The sequence below is a fragment of the Ranitomeya imitator genome, chromosome 4 (assembly GCF_032444005.1).
Source record: "Ranitomeya imitator isolate aRanImi1 chromosome 4, aRanImi1.pri, whole genome shotgun sequence".
Classification (NCBI taxonomy): Eukaryota; Metazoa; Chordata; class Amphibia; order Anura; family Dendrobatidae; genus Ranitomeya; species Ranitomeya imitator.
The window spans coordinates 524,558,978-524,577,250 of NC_091285.1; the positions used below are offsets into that span (position 1 = coordinate 524,558,978).

An 18,273-nucleotide genomic window follows, 5' to 3' on the forward strand; every position below is an offset into this window, starting at 1 on the left:
TAGCTGGACCAGCTAGTTTGCCTTCAGCTATCACTCACTCAACCATACAAGCCAAATATTCATGTGCTGCCAATGGGGAGAGAAAACAACTTCTAAAGAACTCAGACACCAACTTACTTGACACAAGAACAACAAAGCAAAAAAAATCTTGGTCTCCAACAACATGACCTCTCTAGGTAAAGCCAGAGGACCCAATACACTTCATATTTTTGACCAGTCCCACAGGTTTGGTAGACTTTCATATAATGTGCTTGTTGATCTTTATCACCACGTTTCCTTATATATGAATGATCAGGGGACACTTTATGATCAGCCATTTGTCAAGGAACTCTTTTAAAAAAAAAAAGGAATTTCCAAAGATGAATACTCCTTTAAGGCACAAGAAGAAAATAAAGTCCAGGATCGGATCCAATTAGGACATACCCAATGATATACAGGCACTGAAACAAGACATGACAGGCCCTTGTCTGACAACTTTAGGAGTGACAAGTTTGTAGCTTCACTACTATGTATCATCCATCATGTTCCATAAAATAAGAGGAAGAACAGGAAATCTATTGCATCAAACCTGCTACTATTACTTCTTACCATTTATCATTATTGAAACGCCCCACTGCACTAACTACCGTCCATACATACTTCGATGAGACGCTCCGGGCTTGATCTCAATGGCCGTCCTGCTCCACGTTTCCTTCTCTACCTGAGACATGCGGTCACGTGTTAACTGGTAGGATTCATCAGTGGCACATACGGTGATCTTGTCCTGTATAGTGCCGATGCAACTCAACTGCTTCTCTCCATTCCTAGAACAGATATTAGAACTATTAAGTACCCTTATAATATAAATCAAATTAAAAACAGTAGACGTACATTGAAATTAAAACAAATGGTCATGAACGTTATAGGTATATATAGATATAGTTATTTAACGCAAACAATGCAAAGTACTGTCCAGTGAATGAATATACAATAACCATTGGGACCTGAGGCACTACCTTCTGAAAATGTATCTAAAAGACAAGAGCAATATTGGCAATAATTAAATGTATTGGGCCAAAGGTTTGAGTTTCATGGCTGCAATGCTCTTGAGTATATACAGTGCTCAGCATAAATGAGCACAAACTTCTTAAAATATAAGATTTTAATCAACATCTCACTGAACACAAGGAAAAAGACTGAGTTTCATAGTACACCTTTTTAGCACATAATATGAAAGTAAGGTTAATATAACTTTCATCTAAATCTGAATGTGTTTTCTAAATTCATGGTGCTTACAGTGAAACATGGTAATGGCAGTGTTGAGGAGCTACATTTCACTAATGGAATCATGAATTCAGAGATGTACTGTTCTGTATTGAAAGAAAAAATGCTACCATCACTCAGTGCCCTTTGTAGATGAGCATTTTTTCTAAATGCATGATGCCTACAGTGAAACATGGTGGTAGCCATGTCCGTATGTGCTGCATGAGTGTTACTGGTGTTAGTAAGATATGTTTCATTGATGGAGTCATGAGATCACACATGTCCTGCTCTATGTTTAAATAAATTATGCTACTATCACTCCCTGCCTTTGGTAGACATGCACTTTTCCAACATGACAATGATGTTGCAATTCTGAAGAAGAACATATGAAGGTGACTCAGTGGCCAAGTGTGTCTCCTGATCTGAACCAATCCGAAACACCTAAGGGAAACTATAAAGAGACAAGTTGAAAATCACTCTCCATGCAACATCCAGGCTCTAAAAGAGTTCTTGAAGAATGGATGTTGCAATATGTCACCAGCTTATTCATTCCTAAAAGACTTGATGTTGTCCTTGAAAATCATGGACATCATGCGAAAAACCAGATGTAGTAGTTTTTGATGTGGGGTGTATTTATTTTTGCATCAACTAACTTAAGTACAACTGAAGCTTGTGTAATTAGAGTTATATTAACCTTACTTTCATGTTATGGATTAAAAATGTTCTACGCTCTATGGAAACTCAGTATTGTGAGAAATGGAAATTGTTGCTGTATTCAGTGAGATATTGATTAACCCCTTTCTGGCATCAGACGGTATTGTACGTCTGATGGCAGTACCCCCGCTTTGATGTGGGCTCCGGCGGTGAGCCCACATCAATTCTGGGACATGTCAGCTGTTTTGAACAGCTGACATGTGCCTGCAATAGGTACGAGTTGAATCGTGATCCACCCGCACCTATTAGCTAGTTAAATGCCACTGTCAAACCCTGACAGCGGCATTTAACAAGTGCTTCCGGACATAAGGTCGGAAATGCGCGCACTGTTGACCCCCGTCACATGATCGGGGGTCATCGGGGCATCGGCATGACAAGCGGAGGTCTCCTTGAGACCTCTATGGTTGTTTACCGGTTTGCTGAGAGCACCACCCTGTGGTCGGCGCTCATATCAATGCTGTAATTCTACTACATAGATGTGATCTGAGCATCAAGTTGTGCCATCTTCTAGCCTCCCATGGAGGCTATTGAAGCATGGCAAAAATAAAAAAAATGTTTTTAAAAATATGAAAAAAATAAAAAAATATAAAAGTTCAAATCACCCCCCTTTCGCCCCATTCAAAATAAAAACAAAAATAAAACCTACACAATCAAATATTTGGTATCGCCGCATTCAGAATCGCTCAATCTATCAATAAAAAAAGTATTAACCTGATCGCTACACGGCGTAGTGATAAAAAATTCAAAACACCAGAATTAAGTTTTTTGGTCGCCGCGACATTGCATTAAAATGCAATAACGGGCAATCAAAAGAACTTATCTGCAACAGAATGGTATCATTAAAAACGTCAGCTCAGCACGCAAAAAATAAGCCCTCACCCAACCCCAGATCACGAAAAATGAAGACGCTACAGGTATCAGAAAATTGTGCAATTTTTTTTTTTTAGCAAAGTTTGGATTTTTTTTCACAACTTAGATAAAAATAACCTAGACATATTTGGTGTCTAAGAACTCGTAATGACATGGAAAATCATTATGGCAGGTCAGTTTTAGCATTTAGTGAACCTAGCAAAAAAGCCAAGCAAAAAAACCAAACAAATCAAGTGTGGGATTGCACTTTTTTTTGCAATTTCAGCGCACTTGGAATTTTTTACTTGTTTTCTAGTACACAACATGGTAAAACCAATGTAGTCATTCAAAAGTACAACTCGGCCCGCAAAAAAATAAGCCCTCACATATCCATATTGACAGAAAAATAAAAAAGTTATGGCTCTGGGAAGGAGGGGAGCAAAAAACGAAAACGCAAAACCGAAAACAGCTCCAGGGGTTAAGGAGTTAAAATGTTCCTTTCCAATGGAGTGTAATCATTCATGCCGATCACTGTGTATTGCATCTTCATAAAATCCATGACAACCCAAAACAATCTGCATCGTCCCGTTACTCAAGAACATCATTGCGTATGTAACCAGGATGACAGTGATGCTTGGACTGCAGAAGTGTACCCTGGAACACCAATGCAGAGCCTATAACAGGTCCCCAAATTCCTTGTACCATTTATTTTACTAATAAAACAGTGCATGGTGAGACCTTTGTATCATTTCTATAAGGTCTAAAAGGACAAACGGAAAGAGGAGTCATCCATGGGACAACCATTTTAAGGCGTATTTCAGGACTTGAAAGTTATCCCCTATCGATAACTTAATGTTCACTCGGACCCTAGTGATCCTGAGTTTTGGGTTCTGGGACCTGAGAACCAAGCTCAGTAGAGTCCTCTTGACTTCTGCTCATTTCATTGTTTATGGGACTGACAGCTGAGCTCCTTGTTCCAGGAGATGACTTTCAATTCCGGGGTTACCCTTTTAAAAATGAAGAAGACTGTCACAGACAGGAGAAGTAAATTGTAGAGACACCAGTGCTGACCAATTAGTCAGACCTTATTTATCTAATCCTTCAGATATGTGACATTTATTGGGTCAAGTGACATTATTATGCAGCATATGGACAACTTTATCTATTAACTGAGGCCTGACATATGACAATTTTCGTTCTGTTCAATGTCTCCTACAAATTATAAAACATTTTTACTGAGTAAACGGTTTAAAAAAATAATTCTCACCATGAGGTGCCCTGTCTAATGCACTCGAAACTTGACTGAGGCTTATCTTTAATCTCCCTGGAGAGGTAGAAGGCAAAGACCCGAACTCTGTCATCTGAACCAGAGATGGGAGAAGGAATCTTGATGTACTGTTGATTAGAAAAAAGAAATCTTGTTAAAACGCAGATTTAAAACACTTGCGGCTTTAATGGTGTTTAAGTCATTCAAAATTGTGGGTGTTTTACTCTATGGCCGGGGTCTCCCTTGCGAGTGTTATGTGAGAAACTCGCACGAGTCACTCGTATCAATACCCGGCATTGCCACCGGCAATCGAACCAGAGTGTGCGGCTGCATGTAACTCTATGCAGCTGAACACTCTGTTCCCGAGTACCGGCGGCAGTGCCGGGTATTGATGCGAGTGGCTCGTTGCAAGATCCTTTCAATAAGCTTTAAGCTGTTGCATATTAGTCTTCAACTGAAGAAAAATAAAAATAGAGCGAGTTTGTACTATGCTAGGATTTTGTAAAAATTCTGGAACATTAAGGTTGGGGTCACACTGCGTTATGGCAGTCCGCTACGTGGACTGTGTTACACCGTGGCATAACGCGATGTAACGCAGTCCGTTAACGTTGCCATTAACCCCTATTATCGGGAGCATCGCCAACGCATGCCATAATCGGCATGCGCTAGCGATGTGCCGTCATTCAGTGACGGAGCCTTGGACCCCCGGCTGCAACGTCTGAGGCTCCATCACCGCTAGCACAGATGAATCATCTGCGCTAGCGGTATAGCATAATGCGATGGCATGTATGTTATAGCGTTAACGCAGCCCATCAATGCTATGCGTTGAACGGGCTGCTTTAATGCAGTATGAACCTGGCCTTAAAAAAGTCACAAATAATGAATTGGCTAAAAAAACACCTGGATAATGAAAGATATGTTCATATTGTCGAGCAAGCTAAAAAAAAATGCTGAGCACTTCAGAAGGTAGTGTGAAAATGGCAAACACCATAATAAATTTGGAGCAAAAAAAAAACAACAAAACAATTTTACGTAAAAAAGTTAAAAAAAATGGCACAAAGCCATAATAAAATTTGGTGAAAAAAAAACCACAACAAAACATATTTATACAAAAAGTAGCATAAAAATGGCACAAAAGTCACAATCATTTTGGTGCTGAAAAATGACACCTCAAATCAAAAATTTTAAACAACAAAAGGAGCAATTTGAATAGATGCAAAGAATGATGAATTGAGACTATTGTTTTATAATTTCACACACCCCCTTTAAAGCCAGATCAACTCGTAGATGACCAAATATAGTTAAAATTGGTCTTTTAGGTTTTATTTCAGGTCAATGGTAAACTATGAAACCTATTAACCAGTCATAGAAGCACAAGATGGCAAAAATTAGCATGCACAAGCCGCAAACCATTCTATAGAATCAGAAAACAAAATAAATTGTATATAAAAGCTTTTTTTTTGTACTATGTTATACATAATAATGTTAGAAAATCCAGAAAAAAATTATATCATCCATATACTGTATATAAGTACAATGGCATATAAAAGTTTTGACACCACAAAATTACTATTGTGAAGAGTTAAAGGGAACCTGTCAGCAGGATTGTGCACAGTAACCTACCCACAGTGTTAAGTCGGCGCCGTTATACTGATTACAATGATACCTTGGTTGATGAAATCCGTCTTGTGGTTGTTGCTTAATCTTTATTTCCAGTTTTTAGTTCATGATGTGCCCGTGCTCCGTGGTGGGCCTGCAGGGGTGATTTTTCTTCTCCAGCAAGATGGTGCCAATGGCGCCACTGGCACCTGCGCAATAACAGCTACCGGATCTCTATACACACCAATAGCTGCTACTGCGCAGGTGCGGCAGGCGCCATTTTCAAATTGATTTTTTTTTACTTGCTCAATAGCATCAAGAACAGTTATTACTAGGACACTAAACATGTGATTATGCTGCAGCGCAGGTGCCACAGTCGCCACCTGCCTGCAGGTTTTTTTCTTTTTCTTCAGTATGTACAGGTATTCATTATGCAAACTAGGGGGCAGGTCAGTGATGGGTCAGTGACCTGTCATCAATCTGGATTATGAATACCTAATCAGAGCACCACATGAAGACCCCCCACAGGCCGCCCCGGAGCATGGGCATATCACTTACTGAAAACTGAATATAAAGATTAAACAACAACCACAAGACGGATTTCATCAACCAAGGTATCATTTTAATCAGTATAATGGCGCCTACCTGACACTGTGTGTGGTTACTGTGCACAATCCTGATGACGGGTTCCCTTTAAGCAACTTGAAGATGAAATGATCTGTAAAAGGCCTAAAGTTAAAGATGACACATTTATTTTGCATTCTTGGCAATATACATACCGTATATATATGTTGTCATCTTCTACATTTTAAAAATTACAAAAAGGAAAATGGACCGATGCAAAAGTTTGGACACCTTTGAAGATTTGTGTCCTCAGATAACTTTGATCAAGGTTTCAGACCTTAATTAGCCATTTAGGGTTATGGCTTGTTTACTATCATTGTTAGGAAAGGCTATGTGATGCAAATTTCCTAGCTTTATAAAAAAAACAGCCTCCTCTAACCTTGTGCCAAAAAAAAGAAGACATGGGTTCTTCTAATCAGCTGCCTGGCACGCTTAAAATGGAAATGGTGGTGGTCTGCAAAGCAGGATAAGGCTATAAGAATATAGCAAAGTGTTGCCCTTTCCTCAGTTTGAAATGTATTTAAGAAATGGCAGGTAACAGGAACACAGTGGGGGTCAAGATAAGGTCTGGAAGACGAAGCAAAATTTCAGTGAGAGCTGCTCCTAGGATTGCTAGAGAGGCAAGTCACAACCACCACTTGACTGCAAAAGACCTCCAGAAAGATTTAGCAAACTCAGAAGTTGTGTTATATTGTTCTGCTCTTCAGAGACACCTGCACAGGTATGATCTTCATGGAAGAGTCATCAGAAGAAAAGCTGTCCTGCGTCCTCACCATAAAATTCCACTTTAGAAGTATGCAAAAGAACATCTAAACAAGTCTGATGCATTTTGGAAACAAATCCTGTGGAGGTTAAAATAGAACTTTTTGGCCATAATGATGAAAGATATGTGTGCATAAAAAACAACACAGAATTTCTGCAAAAGAACATCTCGCCAACCATTAATCATGGGATTGTGATGCAGACAATGGCATTGGGAACATTTCACGGGAATAGGGAAGAAATTTTTGATGCAAACATAACACCATTTGTAAAAAATGAAGTTGAAAAAAGGATGGCTTCTATAAATGGATAAAGAAGATCCTAAACACATGTTAAAATCCACAATAGACTACCTCAAAAGGTGCAAGCTGAAGGTGATACAATGGCCCTCACAGTCCCTTGATCTGAACATCATTGAAAATCTGTGGCTAAGCCTCAAAATAACAGTGCATGCAAGAACTGGAAGCATTTTCCAAGGAAGAATTAATGGAAATCCCTCAAACAAAAATTGAAACACTCTTGTTTGGCTATAAAAAGTGTTTACAAGCTGTGATACTTTCAAATGGTTTGCTACTAGGTACTAACCATGCAGGGTGCCCAAACCTTTGAATCTGCCCATTTTACTTTTTGCAATTTTTAAGATGTAAAAATGTAAAAGATGAATCTATGTATATATATATATATATACATTACAGACCAAAAGTTTGGACACACCTTCTCATTTAAAGATTTTTCTGTATTTTCATGACTATGAAAATTGTAAATTCACACTGAAGGCATCAAAACTATGAATTAACACATGTGGAATTATATACTTAACAAAAAAGTGTGAAACAAGTGAAAATATGTCTTATATTCTAGGTTCTTCAAAGTAGCCACGTTTTGCTTCGATGACTGCTTTGCACACTCTTGGCATTCCCTTGATGAGCTTCAAGAGGTAGTCACCGGAAATGGTCTTCCAACAATCTTGAAGGAGTTCCCAGAGATGCTTAGCACTTATTAGCCCTTTTGCCTTCACTCTGTGGTCCAGCTCACCCCAAACCATCTCGATTGAGTTCAGGTCTGGTGACTGTGGAGGCCAGGTCATCTGGCGTAGCACCCCATCACTCTCCTTCCTGGTGAAATAGCCCTTACACAGCCTGGAGGTGTGTTTGGGGTCATTGTCCTGTTGAAAAATAAATGATGGTCCAACTAAACGCAAACCGAATGGAATAGCATGCCGCTGCAAGATGCTGTGGTAGCCATGCTGGTTCAGTATGCCTTCAGTTTTGAATAAATCCCCAACAGTGTCACCAGCAAAGCACCCCCACACCATCACACCTCCCCCTCCATGCTTCACGGTGGGAACCAAGCATCTCAAATTTGGACTCATCAGACCAAAGCACAGATTTCCACTGGTCTAATGTCCATTCCTTGTGTTCTTTATCCTAAACAAGTCTCTTCTGCTTGTTGCCTGTCCTTAGCAGTGGTTTCCTAGCAGCTATTTTACCATGAAGGCCTGCTGCACAAAATCTCCTCTTAACGGTTGTTGTAGAGATGTGTCTGCTGCTAGAACTCTGTGTGGCATTGACCTGGTCTCTAATCTGTGCTGCTGTTAACCTGCGATTTCTGAGGCTGTGACTCGGATAAACTTATCCTCAGAAGCAGAGGTGACTCTTGGTCTTCCTTTCCTGGGGCGGTCCATATGTGAGCCAGTTTCTTTCTAGCGCTTGATGGTTTTTGCCACTGCACTTGGGGACACTTTCAAAGCTTTCCCAATTTTTCGGACTGACTGACCTTCATTTCTTAAAGTAATGATGGCCACTCGTTTTTCTTTACTTAGATGCTTTTTTCTTGCCATAATATAAATTCTAACAGTCTATTCAGTAGGACTATCAGCTGTGTATCCACCAGACTTCGGCTCAACACAACTGATGGTCCCAACCCCATTTATAAGGCAAGAAATCCCACTTATTAAACCTGACAGGGAACACCTGTGAAGTGAAAACCATTCCCGGTGACTACCTCTTGAAGCTCATCAAAGAGAATGCCAAGAGTGTGCAAAGCAGTCATCAAAGCAAAAGATGGCTACTTTGAAGAACCTAGAATATAAGACATATTTTCAGTTGTTTCACACTTTTTTGTTAATTATATAATTCCACATGTGTTAATTCATAGTTTTGATGCCTTCAGTGTGAATGTACAATTTTTATAGTCATGAAAATACAGGAAAATCTGTAAATGAGAAGGTGTGTCCAAACTTTTGGCCTGTAATATCTATCTATCTATCTATCTATCTATCTATCTATCTATCTATCTATCTATCTATATATATATATAGTATATAGATTTTATTTTTTTGCCTAAAATGCAAAGGAAATGTGTCATCTTTAACCTTAGGTGTTTTAGAGATCATTTCAACTTCAACTTGTTTAACTATTCATAAAAACAGTCATTTTGACCAGGGGTGCCCAAACTTTTACATGCCACTGTACACTGTATGTTTTTAAAGTTTTTGAGTATTATTTCAGGTACAAATCCAAGCTTACATTTACCCATGGCAAAAGTTAAAGTTATAAAAACCCCAAATACTTGGGAAAGATGCGGGCTCAGCATCGGAGCCCGCATCAAAGTCAGGAACTTGACATATGACGCATATAAACATCACATATTGTGAAGGGGTTAAAGGGTTCACCTCTAGTGATGAGCGAATATACTCGTTGCTCGGGTGCTCTCCGAGTATTTATGACTGCTCGGAGATTTCGTTTTCCTTGCCGCAGCTAGATAATTTGCGGCTACTAGACAGCTTGATTACATGTGGGGATTCCTAGCAACCAGGCAACCCACACATGTACTCATGCTGGCTAGTAGCTGTAAATCATCCAGCTGAGGCAAGGAAAACTAAATCTCCGTGCAGTTATAAATACTCGGAGACCACCCGAGCAACGACTATATTCGCTCATCACTATTCACCTCATCTTTATAGATGGATGTTGTCGGATTGTACTTGTAAAAACAAGCACTTTTGCTCATAAAAATTTGCAGCTGTTGTAAAGGGATTAAAAAATTTTTTTGTTTATAATCTGCTGCCTAGGAGAATAACCACCACAGAAAGGGAAATTAGGAGGCAACAGTGCTTTCCAGCGATCCCTGCTAGCCAGAAAAGTGTTTACAAATTCAATAAAAAAGAGCTTGTAAGCACTGAGCATGTTCTGCTGTCTAGCATTGATAGCTGATCTCCATAGATATTGACCACAGAGTTCGGAGACGGATTCATGATGGACAATCATTAAAGTTTTATCTTCACTAGACAACAAGGACCTGCACAAGCCATGATTTAGGCTACGGTCACACGTTCAGTATTTGGTCAGTATTTTACATCAGTATCTGTAAGCCAAAACCAGGAGTGGGTGATAAACACAGAAGTGGTGCATATGTTTCTATTATACTTTTCCTCTAATTGTTCCACTCCTGGTTTTGGCTTACAAATACTGAGGTAAAATACTGACCAAATACCGCTAGTGTGACGGCAGCCTTATACTAAGGGGCAGGAGTCAAGATGCCAGCAAACATGAAGGAAATAGACAAGTTGTACATGGTTTTTAACCAAGTAAGCAACCAAGCACACATAATGTGCCATGACAATGTGAATGAGGAGGAATACTGAGGTAGGCTGCATTATATGTAAAATCCTTTGATATCATCTAAAGACTTTTGAAACACATAGTTGTCTTAAAATGACGATAAACATTACTGCTTCTTTGAGAATTAGCTAATTTTTTGTCTTATAATCTGGGTTATAGCTCAGCCTCATTCAATTGAATAAATGTAAACTGAAATACCTGGCAAAATCCATAGACAATGGTGGCGCTGTTTCTAAACATGAGCATCCTTATATTTTCAGTCTCATACAAAGGATGAAAAATTCTGAATGTTAAAGGAATACCATTGACAAAAAGGGCATTTCCCTTCACATACGGTAACTGCAGATAGCTTAGTGATGTTACTGTGGCATTTTTTTGTTGTTGTTATCCTTCGCTGATACAACTAAATTAGCATTACGGATGGCATTGAAATGTATTGCCAACATGACCAACTATATGGTACAACATCAAGGCACATAATTGTGAAGAGAACCAATCTGTACCCATACCTAAATGATGCACGATTTTCAATTTCGTAGTGTATAAAGTTTGTTTCATTTAGGGCTCATGCAGACGATTGTATTTTCAATTCGAGTGTGAACTGACAAAACATCGGATCACTCTCGGACCAATGTTGCTCTATGGGGTCGTGCACATGTGCAATTTTTTTCCTTGGTCTGGTGAGTTGGATCCAATCATCAGATCGCACTCGGCCATGCAAGTCAATGAATCCATGGAAAACATTGGACTACACTTGGATGTCAGTCTGATTTTAATGGACTGACAGAATGGAGAAGATGGAGAACTCTATTTTTTTTCCATCTTCACGTCATCTGAGAAAATGGAAGCACACTGTGATCACACTCTGATCAAACTCTGATCAGAGTGTGATTAGCATAATCCGCCAAATTCTCTCAGATGAGCCAAAATATGTTAATGGTGTGTATTGTCTGAAATTCCGGGTTTAATAAAAAAAAATAAAATCATTCAATTTTAGGAAAAAAAGTACATTTATTTATTTTTGGTATATAATTGCTTCAATCCTGATGGGAAAGAAGCAGCTATAAAGCAAGGAGGTTGTTGGTCTTTGGTGGGAAGTCTGGGTTGGATCAGAGGGAGTTTTTGCTCAAATGAACCTGCTGTGCAAGTGTTGAAAACGTCTATGAATCTCCTTTGGGGGCTTATCCAGATGCCGCCCTGGTTAACCCAACAATTAGGCAAGAAAATCACTGGGGACCTCAATCTGTAAACAGATGGGCGCCAGGGAGATCACAATTAGAATAGTAGGAGCCTAGGGACGGACTGACATGGATGAGACAATCATGGGCTGCAGAACCTAGTACTTGTCATTATGTTGATGGAAAGGTAATAAAAAATCTTGAATAGGAGCCATTTAAAAATAAAATGGCCATACGGAAATTATTTTATTCTGTCACCCTGAAGTCTCTTTGAGTTCTTCTGTGTTTTTTCATGATGTCATAAAATTCATCTTACCTATATTTTATAGATCGCGACTGTTGAGAATTAGCAGACTGAATAATACATGCAAAAAAGGAAAAACCAGCACCAGGTGATTTCCATAAAAATTCAAGTTTTGTCTTTTATTTAATCCATTGTTTGTAAAAAGTTTAAAACATAACTATCATAGAGTCTCAAGGGGCAAACATCCCCCGCATGCCTGGCGCGTTTCGGACTTTATGTCCTTACTCATAGGAGTAATACATGCCTTTTAATCTTCTTTAGTGCCACAATTACCTTTACATATTGTAATGGTCTGAGGATAAACACTAAAGTAAAAACTCCAGTGGAGAATGTACAATCAGCTAGGGTTTGGGAGTCTCCTTTGTCTTTTCATGGGTATCTTCTGTCTATCTGCTGTCTGAATATGTTTGTAGCAGCTTGTGACATCCAAGGTTTGGCACAGCCATTAAGCTGAACATCGTTTTCTTGGTTATTTACAAAAATCAATAGAGATCTGCAATTTCAATGTTTCCAGTTATGTACATTATTGATTTGTGTTTACACAACTAAAGGTGCATTCAGTGTGAACAGAGACACATTTATTTTGTGGTTTGGTGCGTGATGGCAAAAAGCATGGGCTTATGTGTTAAGTGGATACAGTGGAAGATAAATTCGCAAATGCATCACTGGTCATTTTTGATAAAAGCTAATACAATCGGAGCCCCTTTTCTTTACCTTTGCTTCAACTACTCAAGGCCGCAATGTTTAGGTCTGTCATCTGACTGCTATTCATGAGGGTGGGGAAAATAGATATTTAAATGTTTTGTAGAAGACTAGAAATAAAAACAGTTATTCTTCATACGCGGCAGCACTGCTTTGAATGGCAGCTCAGCAGTGTGGGCTTTTTATTTGGATTTTGGAGCAGTATCTGCGCTAAAATCCACAGCAGAAACCACTTTAAATACTCTTGGAATAAGCTTTCTATTGGTTTCAATAGGAAAACACTTTCTGCATTGCTGTTTTTTTCTTCATGAGAAATAAAAAGCTGTATGTAATAAAGAAAAAAAAGGCTCCGTATTTCCATATTCAACAGCTTTAGCAAAAACAAGCAGACAAAAATTAGGCCTTGCACAAAAAGTACATAAAAAAATATGAAAAAATTCCGTTTTTTTGAACATGATATTTTAGCCACAAAACTGCCTATATAAAAAATTAGAGTAAACAAACCATAAGGCTCAAAGCCCCAGAGAAGAAAACAAAAACGTTGTGCACAGCCTATTTGTAGTCAGCAGCTTTGGCGGCAACCTCATGCAATCCATAGGAAAACATTGCATTTTATGTGCTATGCATGTCTTACATGAGTCTCTTACAACAATTATATATATATATCCATATATATTGGGTAATAAGGTTGTTAGGGACACAAGAGTTTCCACAAAGACTTCGGAGCTTAAAGACCTAAGTTTAGCCACAAATGAAGGCCTTCCTCGCAGTGTACAGACATGGGGAATTTTTGCATATTTTTTAAAGCAAGTATTAGGATGGAATACAAAAAAAAAAGAGGTGACATCTGGTTTTGGCTTTTAAAAATGTTAAAAGTTTGATGTTACTCAACTGCATGTGATAAAATACCCCTCTACATAGACAAATTTGGATGCAAACACAATTATTTCACAAACTGAAAAATTGATTATTCATTTATACACAGACTAGCTGAAGAGCCCGGCGTTGCCTGGGCATAGTAAATATCTGTGGTTAGTTATAGCACGTCACTTCTCTTATTTTCCCATCCCACCTCTCATTTTCCCAATCACATCTCTCATTTTCTCCCTCACTGATCTCATTCCCCCCTAACACTTGTCATTTCAACCTCACATCTGTCATTTTCTGATCACTCCATTATTTTTCCTCACTCCTCTCATTTTGCACTCACACCTTTTCATTTTCACCTCACACCTCTCATTTTCACCTCATCACCTCAGTATATACATGTTTGTCATCTCCCTTATATATAGTATACATCTGTATGTCATCTCCTGTATATAGTATATACCTGTATGTCATCTCCCCTGTATATATTATATACCTGCTGTGTGTCATCTCCCCTATATATAGTATATACCTGAATGTCATCTCCTCCTGTATATAGTATATACCTGTGTGTCATCTCCCCTGTATATAGTATATATCTGTGTGTCATCTCCTCCTGTATATAGTATATACCTGCATGTCATCTTCTATATATAGCATATACCTGTATGTCATCTCCTCCTGTATATAGTATATACCTGTAGGTCATCTCCTCCTGTATATAGTATATACCTGTGTGTTATCTCCTCCTGTATATAGTATATATCTGTATGTCATCTCCTCCTGTATATATATGTACCTGTATGTCATCTCCTCCTCTATATAGTATATACCTGTGTGTCATCTCTCCTGTATATAGTATATACCTGTGTGTCATCTCCTCCTGTATTAGACCTCGTTCACACGTTATTTGCTCAGTATTTTTACCTCAGTATTTGTAAGCTAAATTGGCAGCCTGATAAATCCCCAGCCAGCAGGAAGCCCTCCCCCTGGCAGCATATATTAGCTCACACATACACATAATAGACAGGTCATGTGACTGACAGCTGCCGTATTTCCTTTATGGTACATTTGTTGTAGTTTGTCTGCTTAATGCTTATTAATCAGATTTTTATTTTTGAAGGATAAGACCAGACTTGTGTGTGTTTTAGGGCGAGTTTCGTTTGTCAAGTTGTGTGTGTTGAGTTGCGTGTGGCGACATGTATGTAGCGACTTTTGTGAGATGAGTTGTGTGTGGCAACATGCGTGTAGCAACTTTTTGTGTGTCGAGTTGCATGTGACAGGTTAGTGTAGCAACTTGTGTGCAGCAAGTTTTGTGTATGGTGAGTTTTGCACGTGGCGAGTTTTGTGTGGTGCCTTTTGAGTATGTGCAAGTTTTGTGTGAAGAAATTTTGCATGTGTTACAACTTTTGTGCATGTGGCAATTTTTCCGCATGTGCAAGTTTTGCGTGTGGCGAGTTTTCCGTGAGGTGAGTTTTGCACTTGTGGCGAGTTTTGCAAGAGCCTAGTTTTTGCATGTGGCGAGTTCTGCGCGTGGCGAGTTTTGAGCGGCGACTTTTGTGTTTCGACTTTTATGTGGCGAGGTTGGAGAATGTGTGGTGAAATGTGTGCTGAGGGTGATATGTGTTCAAGCACGTGGTAGTGTGTGGCGCATTTTGTGTGTGTGTTCATATCCCCGTGTGTGGTGAGTATCCCATGTCGGGGCCCCACCTTAGCAACTGTACGGTATATACTCTTTGGCGCCATCGCTCTCACTCTTTACGTCCCCCTTGTTCACATCTGGCAGCTGTCAATTTGCCTCCAACACTTTTCCTTTCATTTTTTCCCATTATGTAGATAGGGGCAAAATTGTTTGGTGAATTGGAATGCGCGGGGTTAAAATTTCACCTCACAACATAGCCTATGACGCTCTCGGGGTCCAGAGGTGTGACTGTGCAAAATTTTGTGGCTGTAGCTTCAACGCCTCCAACACTTTTCCTTTCACTTTTTTCCCCATTATGTAGATAGGGGCAAAATTGTTTGGTGAATTGGAACGCGCGGGGTTAAAATTTCACCTCACAATATAGCCTATGACGCTCTCAGGGTCCAGACGTGTGACTGTGCAAAATTTTGTGGCTGTAGCTTCAACGCCTCCAACACTTTTCCTTTCACTTTTTTCCCCATTATGTAGATAGGGGCAAAATTGTTTGGTGAATTGGAACGCGCGGGGTTAAAATTTCACCTCACAATATAGCCTATGACGCTCTCGGGGTCCAGACGTGTGACTGTGCAAAATTTTGTGGCTGTAGCTGCGACGTTGCAGATGCCAGTCCCGGACATACATACACACACACACACACATACACACACACACACACATACACACATTCAGCTTTATATAGTAGATTATAACTCAGAAGTATAATTTTTAGTTGGTTTGGCTCAAAAACGCAACTCATGAAAGCTATTGATAACAGTGATCAATTGTGGCTCTACGGCTGTGTGCACACGATGCGGAATTTGTGCGGATCAGCAGCGGATTTTTCCGTGCAGAAACGCTGCAGTTCCGCACAGAGATTTACAGTACAATGTAAATCGATAAGGAAAAAAATGCTGTGCTAATGGTGCAGCGTTTCTGCACCCCTCCATTATAGAAATCCGCAGTGGTAAAAACCGCAGACAATCCGCACAAAATCCACATTAATTCTGCATCAAAACCGCACAAAATCCGCGGCAAATCCGCAGCTGTGGTTTCTGCCAGGAGATGCGGATTTTGTGCGGAAAATTCTGCACCCCAATCGGCAACGTATGCACAAAGCCTACATGTCCGAGTTGGACTGAAGATAAAAACATAAAACTCGGTCTCGGGTCAGACCCATGTATGATTGGCATACAGCAATATAGAGATATGTCCCTACTATATACAATGTTGTACAAAGGTTTTGGCAGAAGGTGTGTGGAAAATAATGCTGCAAAATAAGAATTCTTAAAATAAAAAAAAGAAAGTGTTACTGTTAATAGTTTATTTTTTATCAATTAACAAAATGTAAAGTGAATGAACAAAAGAGAAATCAAATCAATGTTTGGTCTGGCCACTGCTGGTCATCAAAACAGCATCAATTCTTCTAGGCACACTTACACAAAGGCAGGGATTTTGTAGTATTATAGTCAGGTGTATGAGTAACTAATTATAACAAACAAGTGAAAATGATCATCATGTAGGTTGAAACACAACCAATCACTGAAACAGAAACTGTGTGGGAGGGTTAAAACTAAGCGAGGAACGGCCAAACTCTGCTACAAAGGTGAGGTTGTGGAAGACAGGTTTATGGCACAAGTCATACACCATGGTAACACCAAGCACAACAAGAGACAAGGTAGTTATACTGCATTAGCAAGGACTCTCTCAGGCAAAGACTTCAAAACAGTCCAAGTTTTCAAGATGTGGTGTTCAGACTCTTTTGATGAAGCACCGAGAAATGGGCAATGTTGAGGATCATAGATGTAGTGGTCAACCAAGGAAACTTAGTGCACCAGATGATTGAGACATCATGCCTGCTTCCCTTTGAGATACGTATATGTTCATCAGCTCAGAACTCGTAGCAGCCAGTGGGATCCAGCTACACACATACTGATCAGATAAGTATAGCCATAAGTGGTCTTCATGGAAGAATTGCAGCAAAAAAAGCATACCTTCAACTTGGTACCAAGGTCAAATAACTGATCTATGCCCCAAAACAGGAACTGGGGTGCAGATAATTGTCAGCAAGTGTTCTGGACTGAAGAGCCATAACATGAAATATTTTGTTGCAATAGAATGTAGTTTGTTCACCAAAGAGCTGGAGAGCAGCACAATAATCAGCGTCTTTAGGCATTAGTGAAGCATGGTGGAGGTTCTGTTCAAGTTTGGGGCTGCATTTCAGCAAATGAGTTGGAGATTTGGTTAAATTATTGGTGTCCTCAATGCTGAGAAATACAGGCAGATACTTATCCATCATGCAATACCATCTAAGTGACTCCAAATGTATTCTGCAGAAGGACAATGACTCCAAACACACAGAACTATCTTCAGCTTAAAGAAGGACAAGGAGTCCTGGAAGTGATGATATTGTCTCCACAGAGTCTCAATCTCAGCATCATCGACTTTGTCTGGGATTACATGAAGAGACAGAAGGATTTGTATGAGCCTACATCCACAGATCTGTGGTTAGCTCTCCAAGATATTAGGAATAACCTCCCTTCTAAGATCCCTATATATATTTTATATATATATATATATAGATATATATATATATCTATATATATATATATAATCAGTAGCTTTGTCACCATAAAAGGAGGGGGGTCCGGACACATTACTTCCACTGTCTGTCCCTGTTGCAGACCTCACATTACATGGCCGGCCCCCGGCACTCACATTTAGCTCTGGAAGTTCTATGGAGGAGGGATGGGGCTTCAGTGCAGCTCTGCCTCTTCAGCCATGTGTCACTGATTTTAACCAGGGCCGCCATCAGGGCATTACAGCCATTACTGCTGTATGGGGCCCGGTCAGCAGCAGTACAC

General features: G+C 39.6%; 1 protein-coding gene across 2 annotated transcripts in view; it reads right to left on the reverse strand.

Moving 5' to 3' along the window:
- ELL3 (elongation factor for RNA polymerase II 3) overlaps positions 1–18,273 on the reverse strand; it is a 143,804-nt gene that overhangs the window by 40,462 nt on the left and 85,069 nt on the right. For both annotated transcript variants that reach the window (XM_069766143.1, XM_069766142.1), the window contains 2 exons: positions 4,073–4,200; positions 640–803 (listed from right to left, as the gene is read on the reverse strand). In XM_069766143.1, coding sequence (XP_069622244.1) covers positions 640–803; positions 4,073–4,200 — 292 coding nt within the window. The remainder of the gene's footprint in view (positions 1–639; positions 804–4,072; positions 4,201–18,273) is intronic.